This window comes from Xiphophorus hellerii, chromosome 21 (assembly GCF_003331165.1).
Source record: "Xiphophorus hellerii strain 12219 chromosome 21, Xiphophorus_hellerii-4.1, whole genome shotgun sequence".
Lineage (NCBI taxonomy): Eukaryota > Metazoa > Chordata > Actinopteri > Cyprinodontiformes > Poeciliidae > Xiphophorus > Xiphophorus hellerii.
In genome coordinates, this window is record NC_045692.1 from 8914472 (window position 1) to 8941482 (window position 27011).

Below are 27011 nucleotides of genomic sequence, written 5' to 3' on the forward strand. Positions count from 1 at the left end.
CAGAGAATAACATAATAATGTTAACAAATTACTTCCTATAATGCAGTCTTAATGTCACTTTGATGTCTGTGACTGTATTTCACATATCTACAGTTTATCATGCAGAATGCCTTCTCTTCATACTGTTGAGGCTCCGACTTAGTGCAAGTCCTAGTTAATTTGCAGAATATCAAAATAAGTGTCTTCATAGCTCATAGACTTACGTATTGTTCAAATGATGGAAGTGTAAGCTAATGCAGAGCTACAGATTTCTACATCTGATAACTCACAATTGCCAGTGCAGATGCATCGAGAATGGAGCCACATGTGAAAAGTTAAACTGTGTAGTCAGAATCCCAGCATCAGCATTCTGAACAACTTGCAGCCTTTGTTGGCTCTCCTGAGATGTGCATAGTGTACTGAACCAACCCGACCAAAATGAAATTATTTCCAGCTCAAATTGGGAGACAATTGATCTTAGTTTGGCAATGTTTCTCAAAAGATGGAGAAACTAAATAAACCTGAAACTTTACATCTCCATGTAAACTAAGACAAGACGCAAGTTATTATAAGGTTCCCAACAGATACTTTACCAAAATACTGATACGTCTGACAGTCTGCTTTATTTTTGCACATATATTTTTCAGGTGTAAAGATAAGCTAAGCTAAATATAATGATTTAATCTTAGAAACTAGCTCTGGAAATTGCATGAACACTCTGGCTACCTTTGAGCAGACAGTTTAAGGAAGAACTGTAAAAGTCTTGAACAATAAACGAGCCACACAAGCAGAAGACGTTCTGACATCCTCTTTCAAAAAAGGAGGAAGAATAAATGCAGCTGGGTGGTTTTATACGACTGGAGCTTTTGAACAGAGTGGATGGTTATTTGATCTGCTGCTGATGGAGAGAAATTCAAGATTTACTAGATTTAACTGAAGAATTTTAATTTAAGGTAAGAAAATGTTACTGAAATTATTATTAATTTTAATTTTACTGCTTTAAAAATATATTAGCACTCTGTGCTTAAATACTTTTGCATTTGAAAAGGTTTTGATTTAATGATTTAAATAATTTTCAAAGTCCAAATTCTCTGACATTCTGGTATAATAAGGTTTACCTTCTTCATTTAAAATTACATTTTAACTTTTCCACACAAGAATGTCACCTAAACTTCTTAGTTTTGTTTGACTGACTTGTTTCCATCTTGTTTTAGGTCTGAGAGAAGATGAAGGACTATCACAGTCTGTCTGAGAACATGTTGACAGTCAACATGTTACTGAGTGTCTTCTTTCTTTCAGGTGAGCTCTTTCTTCACCTCCTTGTAATTAGGGGCATTACTTGTTTAATTTTTAGTCAAAATATTTGATCCTGGTATTGCTTAAATGCTCATTGTGTAATTTGGTGCAGCTGAACTGCAGTTTGTTGATCATGAACTTTCTCTGCTGACAGATTTTGCTCCACTTTATGTTCATCTATAGTTTGTTTTTACAGGTGGCTTTGCTGATCATTGTCAAGGTCGTTTACCTTCCTTTGTCATTGCAACACCAAAGTCCATCGTAGCACTGAGTGGATCTTGTTTGCAAGTCCCATGTAGCTTCACAGATATAGTAGCAGAACAAGATTTTAAAAGTGGAAAACAAACCTCTGCAGCATGGATTCCAAGTAATAAGTTTATTTTTGACATCAGTCAGGGATTTAATAACCATCAAATAAATATTACTGGAAACATAAAACAGAGAAACTGCACCACTGTGTTTTCTGATATAAATACAACACAAGAAACGGAATATTTCCTCAGAATCGAGATGGATACATACAAAGGAACAGGTTGTTCTACTCCTCTAAAGATTACAGTTCAAGGTAAGACTTTTACTCTACACACCTTACAAAGTTATACAAATAAATTGATTCCAACTTCGATTTAATTAACCTTCACTTTACCTGTTTATGTTTATATTTTATGTTAATTTTAATTTCTATAATTCAGTATAGTTTATGGTGCAATATCTAATTCTGAAGACACATGTTCAGCTTTTGTTCATAAAGACAAAATCTTCTGAAGTATGACCTTGAGGCATTTAGTTTTTTTATACTTTATATGAAACCCAATCGTTATTTTGGTGCTTCTGATCATTTCAGAGCAAATTCGCAGTCGGGTTTCACACATCCATTTTGAATTTACTCTGCAGTAAATATTAATGCATAAGTAAATACTTAATCATATTGGAAAAGATGCCTTAAATAAAAGCAGAATCCAAACTTTCTAGCTTTTTTCTCTAATGACTTCAGCTTGTTTTTAATAAAACAAAAACAAACTATATCTTGGTCTCAACTAGAGTTTTTCCATCCAATAGTTTTGTGGCATATTTTTCAGAGTCTTTTAAGATTTGATAAAGTTTCTTAAATTTAAAAAAAACTTTTAAAAACAGTTTGATTCTGATCAAGGAAATGTGAATGAGCTGATTTCTCTCAGGAACATTTGGGCAGGTGGTTACAGGTCAAGTAAGGGTCACTGCAGGCTGGCAAAGGACAATGATATAACATTCAGATCCTACTTATATACTTTAGAATGATAAACCTAGTGAGTTAGTCCATAAGTACATTTATTTCTGACACAAAGCATGGTATGACATACATTGTTAGAGTCCTAAAAATGTACTCAGTCGATGCTCTTTATTATCAAGATACAAAGTTTAAACACTGTTCAGAACAATATAGAGGAATTATGGTCTTTATGATTTCTGTTGCACAGAAAGAGATGCAGATTAGCTGGTCAGTTTTCTGCTTTAGTCGTGTCTAGTCTGTCCCAGCTGGTTGTATTTATCTAAACCACTGAGTCTCAGCTTCTTCCATGTATTCTGTTCTCTTAAACTGAATCTTAGAAATGTATTCATACCCGTCTACAGAAACCTGGGCCCCATGTTAAATTATAATTTCTCTAATGCTAATCATTGACATATTAAATACTTGTGTGCAATGTTTTGTCTTAAGACATATATAGAAATTGATCACCAGTCAGTTGTTCAGTCACTCCTGAGTTTTAGGAAACAGAAAATAAATAATAATTAAAAAATAACATGGAGGCTGTAAACTGTAAAAAATGTCAGAGAAAATTGTGAAATCATTCCAGACTATTTACAAATTTTTGACTGTTTATGTGAAATCCAGAGTTGTACAGTAATAGGGTGATTCCTGGGCAGTTATCTAAAAAAAATTAATTAATAAATGTTTTACTTAGTAGTAACACATAATGATGGGACAAAAGAAAGCACAAAATGACGTGATATTTCTCTGCTTAGGAAAATAAATCTTTCATCACATGCTCATTACTTCATTCAAAAAATGTTGTTTTGCAGTTTTAATCTATAAAGTATTCAACATAATATTTATTGTGTTATGCTAATTTATTTATGTTTTAATGTGAAATTATAGATTCTCCTGAGAAACCCAGTATTGAACCTGATCTGACAAATCTGAAGGAGAATCAGTCTGTCACTGTAACCTGCTCAGCTTTCACTCCCTGTCCACAATCACCTCCTAAACTCACCTGGAATCTCCAACAAGACTCTCTCAATCAAACAGAGAAAAACACAGATGGAACCTTTACAACTAAAATCCAGAAGAACATCACTCTGTCAGACACACATGATGGATACAACATCAGCTGTTCTGCCAGATATCCTGTGATTGGAGGAATCAAGACAGCAGAGACAGAAGTGACTCTCAGTGTTTCATGTAAGTGATCCTGTCAGCAGGTCATGGTTCAGCTGTTTCTGATCAATAAAGTTCATGTGACTCATTTTCCTCAGATGCTCCTAGAAACACCTCAGCATCCATCAGTCCATCAAGTTTGGTGTCAACAGGTACCTGGGTGGAGCTGAGCTGCTCCAGCAGAGCCAAACCTCCACCCAGCTTCACCTGGTTCAGGAACAGCACAAATGGAGCCATGAATGTGTCTGTGGGGCCAGTTTACTTCAATGCCACTGAGGGAGAAGAGTATTACTGTGTGGCCACAAATGATCTGGGTACAAACAGATCACCTGTGATCCTAGTTACTAATAAAGGTAATTCAAAGCTGGTATTAAAATATATTCAATAGAAACCATTTATTACATTTCTCCAAAATTCTCTGCAACAAAACTCCATATAACTTGCACTTCCTCTTTTATAATCCCAATTTCTTTCCTTGAACTCACCTAGTTTTTCATTTTATTGCAGCATTTCCATTATGGATTGCACTTCTTCCATCAATCATTGTCATTTTGCTCATCTGCCTGGTGATCTGTGTTTGGTGAGTCTCATCAATTGATGTGTTTTAGATGAATTCATGATGAACATGTTTAAGTTCAGTCAGTGTTAGTATTTAGTTACTACCTGTTTCACGCAGAATATATATTTGATAAAATTTGAGGATTTTGTCATTGTGTATTATCACTGAACATAGAGCTTGAGTTGGACAGCAGGGATATGAATTAAATGTGAATTAGAACTTGTCATATTTAATGATGTAAAAACACCACATTTTTGAGACAATACCACACATTGAATTAATGCAATCAACCCTAAAGTCTTTGCAAAATTCAAGTTTGTTTCTGCATCAGGTGACTCTTCCTTCATAGCAAATAAATGAATGCGAGCAAGGTGGATGGTACAGAGAAAAATGTTTTGTTCTTTTCTTATTGTGGCAGTGTAGACAGGTGCGAAGTTTTGTTTGTTAATTTTTTCCCTTTTTTGTGTACAGTCATTCTGTCTCTCTTGTTTTCTGTAAAAGAAACTACAGTTGTCCAGACTTTTCTTTCTTTTGGTGATTTTATATATCCATTAATCCTCTAATCATTTTGTGTCTTTTCATCGTCTCCTGAAATATATCAGAATCATGCTCACAGATCTCTAATGTCTTCCAGGTGTAAGTTCAAACATCCAACTCCACGACAGACTCAGGTGAGTAAATGTTCACCTTTTATGTGCAGCTCTGTAGTGAGTTGCATGTGTTATGTTTGTGGTTGCATCTGTGTGAAACATGTATGTCATTTTTCCACAGACTCAAACAGAGACGGAGGTTCAAATGTCAGACAGAAAGCCAGATGAAGAAATCCACTATGGTGAAGTGAGCTTCCTCCCGAGGAGACCTGAAGCCTCCGCCGTCTCAGTGCAGGACAGTGGACAGCAGGAGTTGGTGTACGCTTCGGTCAAAGGGTCTGCTGATCGTTCAGAGGATCTCTACGCTCATGTGAAGAAAAACTAACTCATGTTGTTGGATCAAAACATTCATATGTACTGTTGAGGAAAAATGATTATTTTTAGTGCTTAATACAGTTAATCTTACGGCATGTGTAAAAGGCATATTGAACACTCTTATTTTGAACAAATTTCTTAATTTTGAACAAGTTTGTGTTAAGGATTTAAAATTAAACCAGATGGGCAAGCATTCAGACCACAGGAGGCCGTAAAATTAGCATCTTCTCCAGGGCACTATTACTTGAGACTGGGAGAGATAACGGGAGAGACTTCGGATTTCACAGGCATCTGTGAAATCTTATCTCAGGTTTCTCTGTACCCAAAATGACCGTAGAACCACAGGGGGTCAGGACGCAGCTGTTGGCTCTTTTGTTTTACCAAGAGAGCAAATGGCCTTTGATCTTTGGCGTAAATTAGGGGGAGTTTCTAAGTTTCTCTGAGTGTCCAGGGTAGCTTCAGGTTGGTCAACTAGAGGAACGCCTTAATTGAATATATTGAAAAGAGAAGACACACCTTCAGTACAAGACTTTGTGTACAGGAGTAAAAAATTCAGAGAGCTGCCACTATTTTGCTTTTTTGCATCGGCTCTCTCCAAAGACGCGTTTTTGTTTTTTTGTTTGTCTTTGTCTTTGTCTGTCTTTGTCTGTATAAGGTAAAGAATGCATATCTCTGTTCCTCTGCAGCTTTGTTGTTGATTCATACGTTGCTTTGTATGGGATTAAACTCTGTGATTCTGTGACGTCAACACGCATTGTTGTTTTCCTTGTGGCTGCACGTCGCCCGCTGAGAGGACCCGGAAGTTTAAGGAAGAGAGAGCCAAACATTTTGTCCAAAGTTAATTTATAAATGAATCTTCCTTAATAGTACCTACTGTATGTATGCATGTCTACATTAATAGATATTTTTAAATAAAATGTCTCAGTTTAAAAGACAAACATCTTCATGCTCCATTTCACTTGTTTTTTTGTCCCTCGTAAAATGATCATGGTCCTATTTTAGGCCTTTTGTTGTTTCATAACCTGCTGTTGGGTAAATTGTATTGTTTTTAATAATTATCAAATATTCATTGTATCATGTAGCCTTGTAGTTACATTTAGATAATTTTACTTATATGTTTTTTCTCTTTTACTCCTAATTTAAGTATGGGTAATGTTTCTGTGTGTTAAATAACTTTGATTCCTTCCTAAGGCCTCCCTGGGAAATAGAGGTGACAGCTACTCTCAGCAGTTGTTGCCTTGCAGGACTTCCTATGAGACAGAGGTGCTAGTTGCTCCCAGCTGAGTTTATCAGTCCTGCAATAAACTCTGCTTTGTTCTTCTTTGTGCTTCAAAGCCGTTGCTTTGAAGCTATACAACGTGTCCTATTCGACGCCGTGCCTGGAGCAGAAGAATCTAGAGTGTAGATAACATGTGTCTAGATAGTGAATGTCATTAGCGCTGCAACTATGTGATGAATTGTTTTCCCCGCCCTTTGAGAGTTGCAGCGCCCAGTGTGAGAGGGTTCCTAAAAGCAATAAAAGCGAGGAGGGGACAAATGTGTTTCAGAGCGGTTGGAGATTTGTAACTGATAGCACATCTCTGTCTGCTCTCCTCGCGAGAACAAAGAATCTAACTCTCTTGTCTTTCCTGTGTTTGTTTAAATTGTCTTTAATAGGTATTTAGACCTGACACCTGCTAAGTTCTTTGCATTTCTCACCATGTTAGATAATAGTGGAAGAAGTTTTCATGTTCCATTGTTTAACACTGAAACTACAAGACTAAAAACCCTTTTAATGAACATTTTAACAAAGGGATAACTCTTGTTTTACAACAATGTCTCTCTGAAACTTGAGCTCTTTCTCAGTGAATTTTAAATAATATTCAGTTTTTCTAAAGCCAGATGAAGAAATCCACAAAACTGCTTGTTATGTGCTGTATGATGATTTTTTTAAGTCTGTAATATTTTTACAGTCTGTTTCAGCTTCTCTTTAATCCTGACCACAGAAAATAAATGTGTGAGCAGGTTTTGTTTTCAAGAATGACTGCTTATGTTTTCTTGATATTTTGATTCCCATGTTTTATTTTGTTTTAGCTTTTGACTTTATCTGATTTTAATAAAACAATTTATTTCTAGTTCTATGCATTTCTTTTATTAACATCATATTGAAACTGTATCATATCAAGTCAAATGCATTATGCTGCAAATGGTGACACTATAGATGTGTCTTAACACCAAACACAGCAACACAAAATGTATTTTTTCACATAGAGAATACAATACATTTTACAATTAAATAAAAAAGCATTTTATTGAGGACTGTTCTCTCACACAGAAGGTCCAACTAAATTCAGCATCAGGGGGAAAATATCTATAAATAGTTTAGCTCTACATAGACTTTTAACTGAAATCATGTAACATTATTTCTGTGCTCAGAAGGGTCTAAATTTAAGCTTCCTGTTAACCTGAGCTCAACCTATCATCAGAAGTCTTACAGAGAGTGATGTATTTCACATATTGCTGAAATGTAATACATATACCAGTTCAAATATGATCATCTGCTCATTAACACCAGCTCTTGTTTTTCTGACAGCTTTAAGTACAACAGGTTTGCTGTACTGTTTGCCATTTGTTTAACAAAGTGTTGATACAATAGAAGAGCGATCAGAGAGAAAGTTGTGCCAAGTCCTTCTTCTTTTCACTAAAGCGAGTGCTGATTTCTCCAACAGCCTTAGCATGCTCCTCATCCACCTCTTCCTTTAGTCTCTGCTGCTCCTTCAGAAACTCCGCCCAGTCCTCTTTCAATTTCTCCATGTTCGCCTGCAGCTGGGAGCTCTGGAAGATTACGATGATAAAACTTTGGTAAATACTTCAAGAAAATTGTGTGTTGATTTTAAAACAGAACTGACCAATAAGGTCAGACCGTCTCAATCCATTGCAAAGTTGTGACATCGTTCGTCTTTACCTGTTGGGTCTCTAGCTCCCTCTGCTGGACTCTCTCTGCCATGTGATTAGCAGCTTCCACTGGGGAGAGAGAATGAGATCAGCTCACAATCATTTAATTGCAAAACATTGCAAACAGCAAAATTACACGTATTTCAAAGTGTTGGATCCTGAAAAGACATCACAGAAAGAAAGAGTTGGCTTTAGCAAATCTATCTGCTTTTTTAGCCATACTAATAAAGTATGAACATAGTACATAGTACATAACATGCAGTCACACACAGACACAAACTCACAACAAATAACTTATTAGAGAAACTTGTTAACCTGTTTAATTATTGGTCTAAGAAAGCAGTGCAGATGTATAATTGCTACAAATGTTTCCGCTAGTGTGTAGCAACAAAACCACACAAGCTTTAAGTAATAAAGATCAAAAAGTTATTACCTTTAAGATAGTTAACTTTATTGAAAACAAAGATAATTTTTTTATTTTCCTTTTAATAATAGAAACTTACATAACAGAGACACTGCAAACAAGGCAGGATGGTTGATTTTGGACCCAGTCAAGGCAACATTATTTAGCTAGCAGCATTCAGACTGAAAACAAACCCAAGTGCTTTGTAGAAAATATCAATATCATTAAAATAATTTTAAAAATATGATCTTTAAAAAGAATTGTACTAAAGAAACACGCAGGAAATGGTAGGGCAGGGAGATTTTCCTCCACCTAATATATATATAACACAAGTCATACCAATTTAGAGAATGTGTGGAAAAGTTCAAGTTAGTGAACATAGTGTGAGTCGAAGGCTTTCTTTAAATCTAAAAATATAGCATAACATTATGGGAGATGTTGCAGCACTCTGTAATCCAGAGCTACAACAGCTGGATTACATCTACATGATTTACAGGCAAGAAGATCATTTTGATTCAGAATGAAATGGTCTGAAAATGGACCCTTGAGAAACAGCAACACTTAATTTTGTTAAAAATTACAAAATGACACAAATTAGTATTTGTCTGCCAGCTAACATCTGAACAACTTTAAACCAGTTTCAGACAATTCAAACAGTTTTTAATTAATATGGTCAATTATTATTGACTGGAGAAGCATTCTGACCCTAAAGACCAGCAATAATAATAATAATAATAATAATAATAATAATAACATACAATGTAACTTTTCTTTAAGTATAATTGAGTATTGTTAAGGAAAAATGATTATATATAGTGCTTGATACAGTTAATCTTAAAAGATATATGGAACACTCTTATTTTGAACAGGTTTGGGTTAAGCATTTAAAACTAAACCAGATGGGTAAGCATTCAGAGACACAGGAACCAAATGCAGATTAAGGGAGATCTCTCAATGGGACCCCCACTGTGAGGCCGGGCCACAGGCGAAGCCATAAAATTAGCATTTTCCTTGGGAGACAGAGACTTTAGATTTCTCAGGTATCTGTGAGGTCTTATCTCAGGATCGTTCTGTACTCAGAGTGACCGAGGGACCCACGGGGGGTCAGGGCCAGCAATCCGCTTCTTTGTCTCGGTAGAAGGCAGATGGTCCTTTGATCTTTGCGTAGATCAGGGGGAGTTTCCAAGTTTCTCTGAGTGCTAAGGGAGTTTCCAGTTGGCCAACAAGGGGAACGCCTAGAATGCATAAATTAAATAGAAAAACACCCACTCAGTATAAAATTTGGTGTTACCACTAAATTTTCAGAGAGAGCGGCCACCATTTTGCCTTTTTGCATTGGCTCTCTCTCCAAAGACGTCTTTGCTTTTTGTTTTGTCTTTGTTTCGTGTTTGTTTGTCTCCCCTTGTCTGTCTTTATTTTTATGAGAAAAATGCATATCTCTGTTCCTCTGCAGCTTTGTTGATTGATTCATGCGTTGCTTTGTATGAGATTAAACTCTGTGATTCTGTGACGTCAACGCGCTTTGTTGTTGCTTTCACTTTAGAGCACGCCGCCACTCGTCGAGGATCCGGGGAAATTAAGGAGGAAAGAGCCAAACGTTTTGTCCAAAGTTAACGTTAAATTACCTCTTTTTTTAACAGTATTAACAATTATTTTATCCTTATATGAATAGTACATAATATGGATCACAAATAAAAAATATGTCATTAAGATATGCGTTTAATGTGTATTAATCTAAACTCTGTCTTTAACTTTCCTGTTTGAGCAGCAATGCTGCTGGTGCAGTTATGACTCCTTCTGCCTTCACATTTTTGTCATGTACAAATAAAACTTTCCTTTAACAAAAGCAAATGTACGTGGTTCTATTTGTATCATTCAGGTTTATTTTAGTGTCATCAGCAGCCTCTAGTATTTCAGTCTTAATGTCACTTTGATTTCTGTGACTGTATTTCACATATCTACAGTTTATCATGCAGAATGCCTTCTTTTCATACTGTTGAGGCTCTGACTTAGTGGAAGTCCAGTTAATTTCAGAATATCAAAATAAGTGTCTTCATAGCTCATAGACTTGTGTGTTGTTCAAATGAAGTAAGTATAAGCTAATGCAAAGCTACAGATTTCTACATCTGATAACTCACAATTAGCATAGCACATATTGGTTTCATGTGAACTGAGTATAACTTTCCGAGAAAAAGAGGAGCATTTGAAATAAAAAAGAGGATGTTGGTTAATTTGGTTCGGTCAGCAAGATCCTCATTTCATTTCTAAATCTTGTTAAATGAGGAGGTACAGCATTTCGTTTCCATGGTTATTGTCTCTGTAACCAACAGCCTGGACACTTGTAACCTGTAGAAACTGTTGTTTTATTTAATGAAGTAAAACTTTGGTTGTATAGCACCTTTCAATGTATAAAAATCAGAATGTGCTTCACAACAAACTAATGGAAAAACCCTAGAGCCAGAAATACTTTAAACAATAATGCCAAACAGAAGCCAGTGTAGATGCATTGAGAATGAAGCCACATGTGAAAAGTTAAACTGTGTAGTCAGAATCCCAGCATCAGCATTCTGAATAACTTGCAGCCTTTGTTGGCTCTCCTGAGATGTGCATAGTGTACTGAACCAACCCGACCAAAATGAAATTATTTCCAGCTCAAATTGGGAGACAATTGATCTTAGTTTGGCAATGTTTCTCAAAAGATGGAGAAACTAAATAAACCTGAAACTTGACATCTCCATGTAAACTAAGACAAGGCGCAAGTTATTATAAAGTTCCCAACAGATGACTTTACCAAAATACTGATACGTCTGACAGTCTGCTTTATTTTTGCACATATATTTTTCAGGTGCAATGATAAGCTAAGCTAAATATAATTATTTAATCTTAGAAACTAGCTCTGCAAATTGCATGAACACTCTGGCTACCTTTGAGCAGACAGTTTAAGGAAGAACTGTAAACGTCTTGAACAATAAATGAGCCACACAAGCAGAAGACGTTCTGACATCCTCTTTCAAAAAAGGAGGAAGAATAAATGCAGCTGGTTGGTTTTATACGACTGGAGCTTTTGAACAGAGTGGATGGTTATTTGATCTGCTGCTGATTGAGTGAAATTCAAGATTTACTAGATTTAACTTAAGACTTTTAAATTTAAGGTAAGAAAATGTTACTGAAATTATTATTAATTTTAATTTTACGGCTTTAAAAATATATTAGCACTCTGTGCTTAAATACTTTTACATTTGAAAAGGTTTTGATTTAATGATTTAAATCATTTTAAAAGTCCAAATTCTCTTACATTCTGGTATAATAAAGTTTACCTTCTTTATTTAAAATTACATTTTAACTTTTCCACACAAGAATGTAACCTAAACTTCTTAGTTTTGTTTGACTGACTTGTTTCCATCTTGTTTTAGGTCTGAGAGAAGATGAAGGACTATCACAGTCTGTCTGAGAACATGTTGACAGTCAACATGTTACTGAGTGTCTTCTTTCTTTCAGGTGAGCTCTTTCTTCACCTCCTTGTAATTAGGGGCATTACTTGTTTAATTTTTAGTCAAAATATTTGATCCTGATATTGTTTAAATGCTCATTGTGTAATTTGGTGCAGCTGAACTGCAGTTTGTTGATCATGAACTTTCTCTGCTGACAGATTTTGCTCCACTTTATGTTCATCTATAGTTTGTGTTTACAGGTGGCTTTGCTGATCGTTGTAGTATACACAAACCTTCCTTTTTAATTGCAACACCAAAGTCCATCGTAGCACTGAGTGGATCTTGTTTGCAAGTCCCATGTAGCTTCACAGATATAGTAGCAGAACAAGATTTTAACAATGGAAAACAAACCTCTGCAGCATGGATTCCAAGTACTAAGAGTATTTTTGACATCAGTCAGGGATTTAATAACCGTCAAATAAATATTACTGGAAACATAAAACAGAGAAACTGCACCACTATGTTTTCTGATATAAATACAACACAAGAAACGGAATATTTCCTCAGAATCGAGATGGATACATTCAAAGGATCAGATTGTTCTACTCCTCTAAAGATTACAGTTCAAGGTAAGACTTTTACTCTAAACACCTTACAAAGTTATACAAATAAATTGATTCCAACTTTGATTTAATTAACCTTCACTTTACCTGTTTATGTTTATATTTTATGTTAATTTTAATTTCTATAATTCAGTATAGTTTATGGTGCAATATCTAATTCTGAAGACACATGTTCAGCTTTTGTTCATAAAGACAAAATCTTCTGAAGTATGACCTTGAGGCATTTAGTTTTTTTATACTTTATATGAAACCCAATCGTTATTTTGGTGCTTCTGATCATTTCAGAGCAAATTCGCAGTCGGGTTTCACATCCATTTTACATTTACTCTGCAGTAAATATTAATGCATAAGTAAATGTTTAATCAGATTGGAAAAGATGCCTTAAATAATAGCAGAATAAAACTTTCTAGCATTTTTTTTTTTTTGCTAATGAGCTTGTTTCAGCTTGTTTTTAATAAAACAAAAACAAACTATATCTTGGTCTCAACTAGAGTTTTTCCATCCAATAGTTTTGTGGCATATTTTTCAGAGTCTTTTAAGATTTGATAAAGTTTCTTAAACTTTAAAAAAAACTTTTAAAAACAGTTTGATTCTGATCAAGGAAATGTGAATGAGTTGATTTCTCTCAGGAACATTTGGGCAGGTGGTTACAGGTCAAGCAAGGGTCACTGCAGGCTGGCAAAGGACAATGATATAACATTCAGATCCTACTTATATACGTTAGAATGATAAACCTAGTGAGTTAGTCCATAAGTACATTCATTTCTGACACAAAGCATGGTATGACATACATTGTTGGAGTTCTAAATATGTACTCAGTCGATGCTCTTTATTATCAGGATACAAAGTTTAAACACTGTTCAGAACAATATAGAGGAATTATGGTCTTTATGATTTCTGTTGCACAGAAAGAGATGCAGATTAGCTGGTCAGTTTCCTGCTTTAGTCGTGTCTAGTCTGTCCCAGCAGGTTGTATTTATCTAAACCACTGAGTCACAGCTTCTTCCATGTATTCTGTTCTCTTAAACTGAAGCTTAGAAATGTATTCATACCCGTCTACAGAAACCTGGGCCCCATGTTAAATTATAATTTCTCTAATGCTAATCATTGACATATTAAATACTTGTGTGCAATGTTTTGTCTTAAGACATACTGTATATAGAAATTGATGACCAGTCAGTTGTTCAGTTACTCCTGAGTTTTAGGAAACAGAAAAGAAATAATAATTAAAAAATTACATGGAGGCTGTAAACTGTAAAAAATGTCAGAGAAAATTGTGAAATCATTCCAGACTATTTACTAATTTTTGACTATTTATGTGAAATCCAGAGTTGTACAGTAATAGGGTGATTCCTGGGCAGTTATCTAAAAAAAATTAATTAATAAATGTCTTAGTAAGTCGTTAGCAACATTTTAACACATAATGATGGGACACAAGAAACCACAAAATGACGTGACATTTCTCTGCTTAGGAAAATAAATCTTTTATCACATGTTCATTACTTCATTCAAAAAATGTTGTTTTGCAGTTTTAATCTATAAAGTATTCAACATAATATTTATTGTGTTATGCTAATTTATTTATGTTTTAATGTGAAATTATAGATTCTCCTGAGAAACCCAGAATTGAAACTGATCTGACAAATCTGAAGGAGAATCAGTCTGTCACTGTAACCTGCTCAGCTTTCACTCCCTGTCCACAATCACCTCCTAAACTCACCTGGAATCTCCAACAAGACTCTCTCAGACAAACAGAGAAAAACACAGATGGAACCTTTACAACTAAAATCCAGGAGAACATCACTCTGTCAGACACACATGATGGATACAACATCAGATGTTCTGCCACATATCCTGTGATTGGAGGAATCAAGACAGCAGAGACAAAAGTGACTCTCAGTGTTTCCTGTAAGTGATCCTGTCAGCAGGTCATGGTTCAGCTGTTTCTGATCAATAAAGTTCATGTGTGTCTCATTTTCCTCAGATGCTCCTAGAAACACCTCAGCATCCATCCGTCCATCAGGTTTGGTGTCAGCAGGTAGCAGGGTGGAGCTGAGCTGCTCCAGCAGAGCCAAACCTCCACCCAGCTTCACCTGGTTCAGGAACAGTGAACATGGAGCCATGAATGTATCTGTGGGGCCAATTTACTTCAATGCCACTGAGGGAGAAGAGTATTACTGTGTGGCCACAAACGATCTGGGTAAAAACAGATCACCTGTGATCATAGTTACCAATAAAGGTAATTCATATCTGGTATTAAAAGTGTTAGACCATAACTTTTCTACTGAGTCCAAATAATTATTATTTCTTCATAATATTTGGTGTAAACTGAGTTACTCCAGAGCAAAACTTTCTTTTATTTTACTTCATTCATAAACAGCAAACATTGAGTCTCTTGTGTGTCAGTGAGACAGATTTAGACTCCAAATGATCAATTGGGAAGATATAGAAACTGCAGCTAACCTGTTCACTGAAATGTATTCAAATACACTTAAAGTATGTCAAGGATTATTGTAATTCAGGTACTTTAAATAAACTCTGACAACATTTAATCTTCGTTTAATTCAATATTTCATGTTGAACATCTGTTTTAATCAAGGTTCTGGATTTGGTGTCTACACTATGATAAAGATCCTGGGGTCTTTAATGCTCTGTGGTGCAATCATTATCTTTGAGTGGTGAGAGACAGATTTTTATGAGTTCATTCTTTGAGGTTGCTCACCTGTTGTATTGATTATTCACTAATATTAATCTTGTCTCTTTCATTTTCAGCTGGTTTAGATTCTCCAAGAGACTGAAAAAGGTAAACTGACTAATCTCAACGTGACGTTAAGCCTTAAAATATTCAGACTCTTGGCAGATTTACATGTAAAAGGATCTTTTTACTTTCTGCTGAAATTTCTGGTTGTTGTGTGGACAGTCAGGCCTGTTGCACAATATTGTAGGTAACCTAGAATTAGAGCATGTGTTGTGATGAGGCTTGTTGGTCAAACTACAAGTACTTTTAGAAAATGCCAATCTTGAAGCAGGTTTTAAACATGTCTCCTAAAAATCAAGAATTAAAATATGCTTTCAAAACCCATTAAAAATACATATTACATTTCATGAAGAGCAATAATATTTTTCTTTTATGCTTAATCTCTACAGGACACAGAAGAAGCAAATGTTGCTAACAGAGTAATGGAGGTTCAGGAATTATGAGTCACAAGGCAAAGATGCTAAATTCATTCTGAGAAGGAGGATTTTTATATTTCCTCATCCTGTTTTCTGTCTTTGCAAGTGTTATTATTTATAGTAATTTGTAATGTTTTATTTAGCTAAATCATCCAAGCAACTAAATGTTATTCAGAAAAAAATGTTTGCAATGTTGGGAAATTTAACTTTTTCTGCTTGAAAAGAGAAGAAATGTAAATAAAAAGCAAAGATCTTTGAATTCACATTTCATTGTTCATTGTTCAAATTGGACACATACAACTGAGGTTTTAAAGAAACAGTTGTAACAGTCACACATCTTTTTAATGCAAATATGAAGTTAAATATAAAATGAAGTCAATGACCCCTGGAGAGAAATTTAGATGAGAAAGTTTACAGAACCTGAGGTGGGAATATGTAAACTCCTGGGAAAAAAACAAGAATGATACTTTTTGTCTCAATTAGCAGTCACGCATAAACCATAAAATAATTCATGTTAAAGATGATAATGCTGATATAAAGACAAAAACAAATAAAGGGAAAGTTTTTATCATAATCGGAATACTTCATCACATATGACGTATGTCATGGTTTTTTTTTCCCTATCTGAAGTCAATTTTGCAGAAATAGAATATCATGTTTCTGATTATTAAATGATACTAGTTGTTAAATGTTCAGAGAATAACATTGAAAACAATCCTGAACACAACGCTGAACTAGCCATCTCGACAGATCCATACTGGTCAGGTCACTAGTTCATGACAGAACCAGAACCAAAGAGACACATAACATGCAGTCACACACAGACACAAACTCACAACAAATAACTTATTAGAGAAACTTGTTAACCTGTTTAATTATTGGTCTAAGAAAGCAGAGCAGATGTATAATTGCTATCAATCAATCAATCAATCAAATTTTATTTGTATAGCACATTTAAGCAGCAAGGCATTTCAAAGTGCTTTACATCATTACAAACACAGAAACACAAAGCAATATGGAATCAATAATCAAAACACAGCATTAAGTCAAGTTCCATCAATAAATTTGTAACTGATTACATTTCAAATGCAATTCTAAACAGGTGGGTTTTTAGTTGAGATTTAAAAGACGTCAGTGTTTCAGCTGTTTTACAGCTACAAATGTTTCCGCTAGTGTGTAGCAACAAAACCATGAAGACTTAAAGTCATAAAGATCCAAAACTTATTACATTTAAGATAGTTAACTTTATTGAAAACAAAGATCATTTTTTATTTTTGTTTTAAATAAAAGAATCTTATATAACAGAGATGCTGCAAACAAGGTAGGATGGTTGATTTTGGACCCATTCAAAGCAACATTATTTAGCTAGCAGCATTCAGACTGAAAACAAACCCAAGTGCTTTGTAGAAAATATCAATATTAAAATAATAATAAAAAAATCTAATCTTTAAAAAGAATTGTATTAAAGAAACACGCAGGAAATGGTAATGTCATGTTTACACACACATGGGTACAAACAGCTAAAAATAAATGTTGTTGTGTATTAATGAATAGAGCAAATGATGTTGTAAGCAGAAACAAAGCTTGAAGAACAACAGTAGAACATTTTGGCAGGGAGATTTTCCTCCACCTACTATATATATAACACAAGTCATACCAATTTAGAGAATGTGTGGAAAAGTTCAAGTTAGTGAACATAGTGTGAGTCGAAGGCTTTCTTTAAATCTAAAAATATAGCATAACATTATGGGAGATGTTGCAGCACTCTGTAATCCAGAGCTGCAACAGCTGGATTACATCTACATGATTTACAGGCAAGAAGATCATTTTGATTCTGAATGAAATGGTCTGAAAATGGACCCTTGAGAAACAGCAACACTTAATTTTGTTTTACAAATTACAAAATGACACAAATTACTATTTGTTTGTCAGCTAACATCTGAACCACTTTAAACCAGTTTCAGACAATTCAAACAGTTTTTAATTAATATGATCAATTATTATTGATTGGAAAAGCATTCTGACCCTAAAGACCAGCAATAATAATAATAATAATAATAATAATAATAATAATAATAATGTAACTTTTCTTTAAGTATTATTGATTCCTAACAATTATTTTATCCTTATATGAATAGTACATAATATGGATAACAAATAAAAAATATGTCATTAAGATGTGCGTTTAATGTGTATTAATCTAAACTCTGTCCTTAACTTTCCTGTTTGAGCAGCAATGCTGCTGGTGCAGAGTTATGACTCCTTCTGCCTTCACATTTTTGTCATGTAAAATAAAACTTTCCTTTAACAAAAGCAAATGTACGTGGTTCTATTTGTATCATTCAGGTTTATTTTAGTGTCATCAGCAGCCTCTAGTATTTCAGTCTTAATGTCACTTTGATTTCTGTGACTGTATTTCACATTTCTACAGTTTATCATGCAGAATGCCTTCTCTTCATACTGTTGAGGCTCTGACTTAGTGAAAGTCCAGTTAATTTTCAAAATATCAAAATAAGTGTCTTCATAGCTCATAGACTTGCGTGTTGTTCAAATGATGGAAGTGTTAGCTAATGCAGAGCTACACATTTCTACATCTGATTACTCACAATTAGCATAGCACATATTGGTTTCATGTGAACTGAGTATAACGTTCCGAGAAAAAGAGGAGCATTTGAAATAAAATGAGGAAGTTGGTTTATTTGGTTCGGTCGGCAAGATCCTCATTTCATTTCTAAATCTTGTTCAATGAGGAGGTGTAGCATTTCGTTTCCATGGTTATTGTCTCTGTAACCAACAGCCTGGACACTTGTAACCTGTAGAAACTGTTGTTTTATTTAATGAAGTAAAGCTTTGATTCTATAGCACCTTTCAATGTATAAAAATCAGAATGTGCTTCACAACAAACTAATGGAAAAACCCTAGAGCCAGAAATAATTTAAACAATAATGCCAAACAGAAGCCAGTGTAGATGCATCGAGAATGGAGCCACATGTGAAAAGTTAAACTGTGTAGTCAGAATCCCAGCATCAGCATTCTGAACAACTTGCAGCCTTTGTTGGCACTCCTGAGATGTGCATAGTGTACTGAACCAACCCGACCAAAATGAAATTATTTCCAGCTCAAATTGGGAGACAATTGATCTTAGTTTGGCAATGTTTCTCAAAAGATGGAGAAACGAAATAAACCTGAAACTTGACATCTCCATGTAAACTAAGACAAGACGCAAGTTATTATAAGTTTCCCAACAGATGACTTTACCAAAATACTGATACATCTGACAGTCTTCTTTATTTTTGCACATATATTTTTCAGGTGCAAAGATAAGCTAAGCTAAATATAATTATTTAATCTTAGAAACTAGCTCTGCAAATTGCATGAACACTCTGGCTACCTTTGAGCAGACAGTTTAAGGAAGAACTGTAAACGTCTTGAACAATAAACGAGCCACACAAGCAGAAGACGTTCTGACATCCTCTTTCAAAAAAGGAGGAAGAATAAATGCAGCTGGTTGGTTTTATACGACTGGAGCTTTTGAACAGAGTGGATGGTTATTTGATCTGCTGATTGAGTGAAATTCAAGATTTACTAGATTTAACTGAACAATTTTAAATTTAAGGTAAGAAAATGTTGCTGAAATTATTATTATTATTTTAATTTTACTGCTTTAAAAATATATCAGCACTCTGTGCTTAAATATTTTTGCATTTGAAAAGGTTTTGATTTAATGATTTAAATCATTTTAAAAGTCCAAATTCTCTTACATTCTGGTATAATAAAGTTTACCTTCTTTATTTAAAATTACATTTTAACTTTTCCACACAAGAATGTAACCTAAACTTCTTAGTTTTGTTTGACTGACTTGTTTCCATCTTGTTTTAGGTCTGAGAGAAGATGAAGGACTATCACAGTCTGTCTGAGAACATGTTGACAGTCAACATGTTACTGAGTGTCTTCTTTCTTTCAGGTGAGCTCTTTCTTCACCTCCTTGTAATTAGGGGCATTACTTGTTTAATTTTTAGTCAAAATATTTTATCCTGTTATTGTTTAAATGCTCATTGTGTAATTTGGTGCAGCTGAACTGCAGTTTGTTGATCATGAACTTTCTCTGCTGACAGATTTTGCTCCACTTTATGTTCATCTATAGTTTGTTTTTACAGGTGGCTTTGCTGATCGTTGTGGTGGTCATTCACCTTCCTTTGTCATTACAACACCAAAGTCCATCGTAGCACTGAGTGGATCTTGTTTGCAAGTCCCATGTAGCTTCACAGTTCAACAAGCAGAACAAGATTTTAACCGTGGAGAACAAACCTCTGCAGCATGGATTCCAAGTAATAAGAGTATTTTTGACATCAGTCAGGGAGTTAATAACCATCAAATAATTATTACTGGAAACATAAAACAGAGAAACTGCACCACTGTGTTTTCTGATATAAATACAACACAAGAAACGGAATATTTCCTCAGAATTGAGACGGGTACATACAAAGGAACAGATTGTTCTACTCCTCTAAAGATTACAGTTCAAGGTAAGACTTTTACTCTAAACACCTTACAAAGTTATACAAATAAATTGATTCCAACTTTGATTTACTTAACCTTCACTTTACCTGTTTATGTTTATATTTTATGTTAATTTTATGTTCTATAATTCAGTATAGTTTATGGTACAATATCTAATTCTGAAGACACATGTTCAGCTTTTGTTCATAAAGACAAAATCTTCTAAAGTATGACATTGAAGTATTTTGTTTTAATATATCCTTTATATGAAATCCAATAGTTATTTTGGTGCTTCTGATCATTTCAGACCAAATTCGCAGTCGGATTTCACACATCCATTTTGAATTTACTCCGCAGTAAATATTAATGCATAAATAAATGCTTAATCAGATTGGAAAAGATGCCTTAAATAAAAGAAGCTTGTTCAGTTTGTTTTTAGTAAAACAAAAACAAACCAAATTTTGTTTTCAAATAGTTTTTCCATCCAATAGTTTTGTGTTAAAGTTTCTTAAACTTAAAAAAAAACTTTTAAAAACAGTTTGATTCTGATTAAGGAAATGTGAATGAGCTGATTTCTCTCAGGAACATTTTGGGCAGGTGGTTACAGGTCAAGCAAGGGTCACTGCAGGCTGGCAAAGGACAATGATCTAATATTCATCCATCCATTTTCTGTACACCCTTGTCCCTTAGAGGGGTCAGGAGGGGTGCTGGTGCCTATCTCCAGCTAATGTTCCAAGCAAAAGGCGGGATCACCCTGGACAGGTCGCCCAGTCGTAGTCACAGAAACAGACAGGACTAACAACCATGCTCACACCTAGGGAGAATTTAGAGAGACCAATTACCCTTAGAGTCATGTTAGGAGGATTGTGGGAGGAACCAGAGTACCCAGAGAGAAAGCATGCATGTACAGGGAGAACATGCAAAAACTCCATGCAGAAAGACCCCGGGAAGGGAAGCGAACCCAAGAACTTCTTGCTGCAAGGCAACACCTCTACCAACTACGCCACTGTGCAGCCCTTCATCTAAAATTCAGATCCGACTTATGCTTTAGTTAGAATGATGTCAAACATGATAAACATAGTGAGTTAGTCCATAGTTATTTCCTTCCCCTAAGTACCTTCATTTCTGACACAAAGCATGGTATGACATAAATTGTTGGAGTCCTAGATATGTACTCAGACGATGCTCTTTATTATCAAGATACAAAGTTTGACATATTAAATACTTGTGTGCAATGTTTTGTCTTAAGACATATGTAGAAATTGATCACCAGTCAGTTGTTTAGTTACTCATGAGTTTTAGGAAACATACAAAAAAAAATTATTAAAAAAATAACATGGAGGCTGTAAACTGTACAGTAATAGGGTGATTCCTGGGCAATTATCTAAAAAAAATTAATTAATAAATGTTTTACTTAGTAAGTTGTTAGCAACATTTTAACACATAATGATGGGACACAAGAAAGCACAAAATGACGTGACATTTCTCTGCTTAGGAAAATAAATCTTTCATCACATGCTCATTACTTCATTCAATAATTGTTGTTTTGCAGCTTAATCTATAAAGTATTCAACATAATATTTATTGTGTTTTGCTAATTTATTTATGTTTTAATGTGAAATTATAGATTCTCCTGAGAAACCCAGAATTGAACCTGATCTGAAAGATCTGAAGGAGAATCAGTCTGTCATTGTAACCTGCTCAGCTTTCACTCCCTGTCCACACTCACCTCCTGAACTCACCTGGAATCTCCAACAAGACTCTCTCAGACAAACAGAGGAAAACACAGATGAAACCTTTACAACTAAAATCCAGAAGAACATCACTCTGTCAGACACACATGATGGATACAACATCAGCTGTACTGCCACATATCCTGTGATTGGAGGAATCAAGACAAAAGTGACTCTCAGTGTTTCATGTAAGTGATCCTGTCAGCAGGTCATGGTTCAGCTGTTTCTGATCAGTAAAGTTCATGTGTGTCTCATTTTCCTCAGATGCTCCTAGAAACACTTTAGCATCCATCCGTCCATCAGGTTTGGTGTCAGCAGGTAGCTGGGTGGAGCTGAGCTGCTCCAGCAGAGCCAAACCTCCACCCAGCTTCACCTGGTTCAGGAACAGCAAACATGGAGCCATGAATGTGTCTGTGGGGCAGGTTTACAGCTTCAATGCCACTGAGGGAGAAGAATATTACTGTGTGGCCACAAATGGTCTGGGTCAAACCAGATCATCTATGATCCTAGTTACCAATAAAGGTAATTCAAAGCTGGTATTAAAAGATTTTCAATAGAAACCATTTATTACATTTCTCCAAAATTCCCTGCAACAAAACTCCATATAACTTGCTCTTCTTCTTTTATAATCCCAATTTCTTTCCTTGGACTCACCTAGTTTTTCCTTTTATTGCAGCATTTCCATTATGGATTGCACTTCTTGCATCAATCATTGTCATTTTGCTCATCTGCCTGGTGATCTGTGTTTGGTGAGTCTCATCAGTTGTTGTGTTTAGATGAATTCATGATGATCATGTTTAAGTTCAGTCAGTGTTAGTATTTAGTTACTACCTGTTTCACGCAGAATATATATTTGATAAAATTTGAGGATTTTGTCATTGTGTATTATCACTGAACATAGAGCTTGAGTTGAACACCAGGGATATGAATTAAATATGAATTAGAACTTGTCATATTTAATGATGTAAAAGCACCACAGTTTTGTTTGTTAATTGTTTCCCTTTTTGTGTACAGCCATTCTCTCTCTCTTGTTTTCTGTAAAAGAAACTACAGTTGTCCAGACCTTTCTTTCTTTTGTGATTTTATGTATCCATTAATCCTCTAATATTTGCCTCAAATCAGTTTGTGTCTTTTCATCGTCTCCTGAAATATATCAGAATCATGCTCACAGATCTCTAATGTCTTCCAGGTGTAAGTTCAAACATCCAAACCCACGACAGACTCAGGTGAGTAAATATTCACCTTTTATGTGCAGCTCTGTAGTGAGTTGCATGTGTTATGTTTGTGGTTGCATCTGTGTGAAACATGTATGTCATTTTTCCACAGACTCAAACAGAGACGGAGGTTCAAATGTCAGACAGAAAGCCAGATGAAGAAATCCACTATGGTGAAGTGAGCTTCCTCCCGAGGAGACCTGAAGCCTCCGCCGTCTCAGTGCAGGACAGTGGACAGCAGGAGTTGGTGTACGCTTCGGTCAAAGGGTCTGCTGATCGTTCAGAGGATCTCTACGCTCAAGTGAAGAAAAACTAACTTATGTTGTTGGATCAAAACATACATGTGTACATATGCATGCATGTCTGTATATATACTGCTCAAAAAAATAAAGGGAACACTTAAACAACACAATATAACTCCAAGTAAATCAAACTTCTGTGAAATCAAACTGTCCACTTAGGAAGCAACACTGATTGACAATCAATTTCACCTGCTGTTGTGCAAATGGAACTTTGTACAGAACAAAGTATTCAATGAGAATATTTCTTTCATTCAGATCTAGGATGTGTTATTTGAGTGTTCCCTTTATTTTTTTGAGCAGTGTATATATATATATATATATATTTTTTTTGATAAAATGTCTCAGTTTAAAAGACAAACATCTTCATGCTCCATTTCACTTGTTTTTTTGTCCCTCGTAAAATGATTATGCTCCTATTTTAGGCCTTTTGTTGTTTCATAACCTGCTAAGTTCTTTGCATTTCTCACCATGTTAGATAATAGTGGAAGAAGTTTTCATGTTCCATTCTTTAACACAAAAACTACAAGACTAAAAACCCTTTTAATGAAACAAAGTAACATTTATAAAAAGGGATAACTCTTGTTTTACAACAGAATGTCTCTCTGAAACCTTGAGCTCTTTCTCAGTGAATTTTTAAATAATATTCAGTTTTTCTAAAGCCAGATGAGGAAATCCAAAAAACTGCTTGTCATGTGCTGTATGATGTTTTTTTTAAGTCTGTAATCTTTTTACAGTCTGTTTCAGCTTCTCTTTAATCCTGACCACAGAAAATAAATGTTTGAGCAGGTTTTGTTTTCAAGAATAACTGCTTATATTTTCTTGATATTTTGATTCCCATGTTTTATTTTTTTTTAGCTTTTGGCTTTATCTGATTTTAATAAAACAATTTATTTCTAATTCTATGCATTTCTTTTATTAGCGTCATATTGAAACTGTATCATATCAAGTCAAATGCATTATGCTGCAAATGGTGACACTATAGATGTGTCTTAACACCAAACACAGCAACACAAAATGTATTTTTTCACATTGAGAATACAATACATTTTACAATTAAATAAAAAAAGCATTTTATTGAGGACTGTTCTCTCACACAGAAGGTCCAACTAAATTCAGCATCAGGGGGAAAATATCTATAAACAGTTTAGCTCTACATAGACTTTTAACTGAAATCATGTAACATTATTTATGTGCTCAGAAGGGTCTAAATTTAAGTTTCCTGTTAACCTGAGCTCAACCTATCATCAGAAGTCTTACAGAGAGTGATGTCTTTCACATATTGCTGAAATGTCATATATATACCAGTTCAAATATGATCATCTGCTCATTAACACCAGCTCTTGTTTTTCTGACAGCTTTAAGTACAACAGGTTTGCTGTACTGTTTGCCATTTGTTTAACAAAGTGTTGATACAATAGAAGAGCGATCAGAGAGAAAGTTGTGCCAAGTCCTTCTTCTTTTCACTAAAGCGAGTGCTGATTTCTCCAACAGCCTTAGCATGCTCCTCATCCACCTCTTCCTTTAGTCTCTGCTGCTCCTTCAGAAACTCCGCCCAGTCCTCTTTCAATTTCTCCATGTTCGCCTGCAGCTGGGAGCTCTGGAAGATTACGATGATAAAACTTTGGTAAATACTTCAAGAAAATTGTGTGTTGATTTTAAAACAGAACTGACCAATAAGGTCAGACCGTCTCAATCCACTGCAAAGATTGTGATCATCGTTCATCTTTACCTGTTGGGTCTCTAGCTCCCTCTGCTGGACTCTGTCTGCCATGTGATTAGCAGCCTCCACTGGGGAGAGAGAATGAGATCAGCTCACAATCATTTAACTGCAAAACATTCACTGTGATTAGAACAAGTTATAAATGATAATGTGGAAGTCACTTACAGCGCGTACTGATGTCAGATAGTTTCTGGCTCATTTCCTGTAAGTTAGCGGGCACCATTTGCTCATTTGTCTCCTGCACCGTTTTATTCAGGTTCTCCAAAAGTCCGAGTCTCCCTCAGGCCTCGCTTCTCCTAAAGAGGCACCGAGAAAAATACAAACCAATATCCATATGTTTAATTTATGTATAGACAGCAGTGTATGAGCCAAATGATTTGTGTGAAAAGCACAGCGGTGTTAACATTTGTGACCACTAATAAGCATTTGAAAGGCTGCATCAGTGTTATGGTTAAATTACCTCAAACTCTCTGACAAAGTAGCGAACTTCTGCACTGATAACAGGCCTGTGGTCCAACAGTCTGGACTGGATGTCACCAACATCTGCAGAATCAACAAGTAAATACAGTTTATACATAAAACAAAGAAAACAAGCAAAATTACACGTATTTCAATGTGTGGGATCCTGAAAAACAAGAAAGAGTTGGCTTTAGCAAATCTATCTGCTTTTTTAGCCCAACTAATAAAGTATGGTCTTTATTAGTTGGTGCGGTCTTGAAAAGGAAATGACATAAACATAAATTGAAGGACTATAACTCACCTTTAGCAATCTTCTCCATCACTAGAAAGCCTCCTGAATGTTGCTTTGGAAATTAAACCCTGATATTTGTCTCTGTAGAGCAGCTGCTAGCTAAACAAACTGCTAATGTAGCAGCCTCTAAACTGGATATTGTGCTGATTTAAGGATTTCAGTCAGAGTGAGGAAGACAGAAACTCAGTACAGACCTACATGTAACTAAAGGAAGCCCTTTATGTATCATAAATAGCTACAGGAACATTTTACAAGCTAATATCAGTCAGGTGAAAGGAAGTCAGCTGACTCAAATTGTAAACACTTCTACTACTTCCGGGTGACGGACCGAAAAAAGTTGTTGCATCCGGGTTCAGTCGCTCCCCCATTCGTGGTTAATTGTTTTACATGTGTCTGAATATGACAAATCAAATTCTTATTAAAAAATATGTTAAGTCTTCAACGCAGTAAAATTTTAATTGTTTTTTTTTTATGTGTAAATTTGTGCAAGTAATGTTGTGTGTCAGTTCTGCATGTCTGACGCTAGATGTCAGTGTTGCTCCGAAGTTGAAAGCAACAATCAGACTATATGAACTTCACTTCTAAAGCGTCAGTCCTTTGACCAATAGAGTATCTCATTACTTGATCTTTTTCCTTTACATGTTTGAGTCCAGTCTTGATTTAAGAGATATCTGTGACTATAAACTATGTGGTGATTTGTTCAATGGTTATACAAGTCTGATAATGTATAGGCAAACTAAAACAAATAAAAGGTGGATTTTTACACCTTTGCTTTGAGCTCCTGTCCATATTTGGTCCTTTTTCAGCTTGGCCTATAATCACCCACAATATGGCCCTATCCAATTGAATAAATTGTTAGTATAAATATTTCAATATAAATGATAAATATAACAAAAATAATTTTAAAAACTATACATAGCAACATTAACAAATAATAATATTACAATTAACCAAAATCTGTGTGAATTTTATTAGAATTATTATTGGTTTTAACATCTTCTAACTTTATTT

The 27011-nt window shown here is 35.0% G+C and overlaps 3 protein-coding genes and 1 long non-coding RNA gene across 4 annotated transcripts in view; 2 read left to right on the forward strand and 2 right to left on the reverse strand.

The window, feature by feature from the left end:
* LOC116711537 (myelin-associated glycoprotein-like) overlaps window positions 1-23676 on the forward strand; it is a 74405-nt gene extending 50729 nt beyond the window's left edge. The window contains exons 6-9 of the mRNA XM_032550866.1: window positions 14591-14845; window positions 22690-22762; window positions 23203-23239; window positions 23340-23676. Of these exons, the coding sequence (XP_032406757.1) occupies window positions 14591-14845; window positions 22690-22762; window positions 23203-23239; window positions 23340-23543 (569 nt within the window). The 3' untranslated portion in view covers window positions 23544-23676. The remainder of the gene's footprint in view (window positions 1-14590; window positions 14846-22689; window positions 22763-23202; window positions 23240-23339) is intronic.
* Window positions 801-5880, forward strand: LOC116711549 (vascular cell adhesion protein 1-like). The gene is made up of 8 exons (XM_032550885.1): window positions 801-932; window positions 1194-1278; window positions 1472-1840; window positions 3413-3715; window positions 3790-4044; window positions 4199-4271; window positions 4885-4921; window positions 5022-5880. Exons 2-8 carry the CDS (start codon window positions 1206-1208, stop codon window positions 5223-5225), a joined length of 1314 nt encoding a protein of 437 aa, XP_032406776.1. The 5' UTR covers window positions 801-932; window positions 1194-1205; the 3' UTR covers window positions 5226-5880.
* Window positions 7331-8284, reverse strand: LOC116711573 (uncharacterized). Its single transcript, XR_004337266.1, has 2 exons — window positions 8160-8284; window positions 7331-8029 (listed from the first exon to the last, which is right to left on the reverse strand). It is a non-coding gene; the product is annotated as an uncharacterized LOC116711573 (long non-coding RNA).
* An 853-nt stretch (window positions 23677-24529) lies between the features above and the next one.
* bloc1s5 (biogenesis of lysosomal organelles complex-1, subunit 5, muted) lies at window positions 24530-26318 on the reverse strand. The gene is given in 6 exon segments (XM_032550907.1): window positions 24530-25126; window positions 25259-25317; window positions 25415-25517; window positions 25519-25545; window positions 25710-25792; window positions 26010-26318. Coding segments are annotated over 6 exon segments (462 nt in total). The 5' UTR covers window positions 26029-26318; the 3' UTR covers window positions 24530-24955.
* Window positions 26319-27011: the final 693 nt, after the last annotated feature.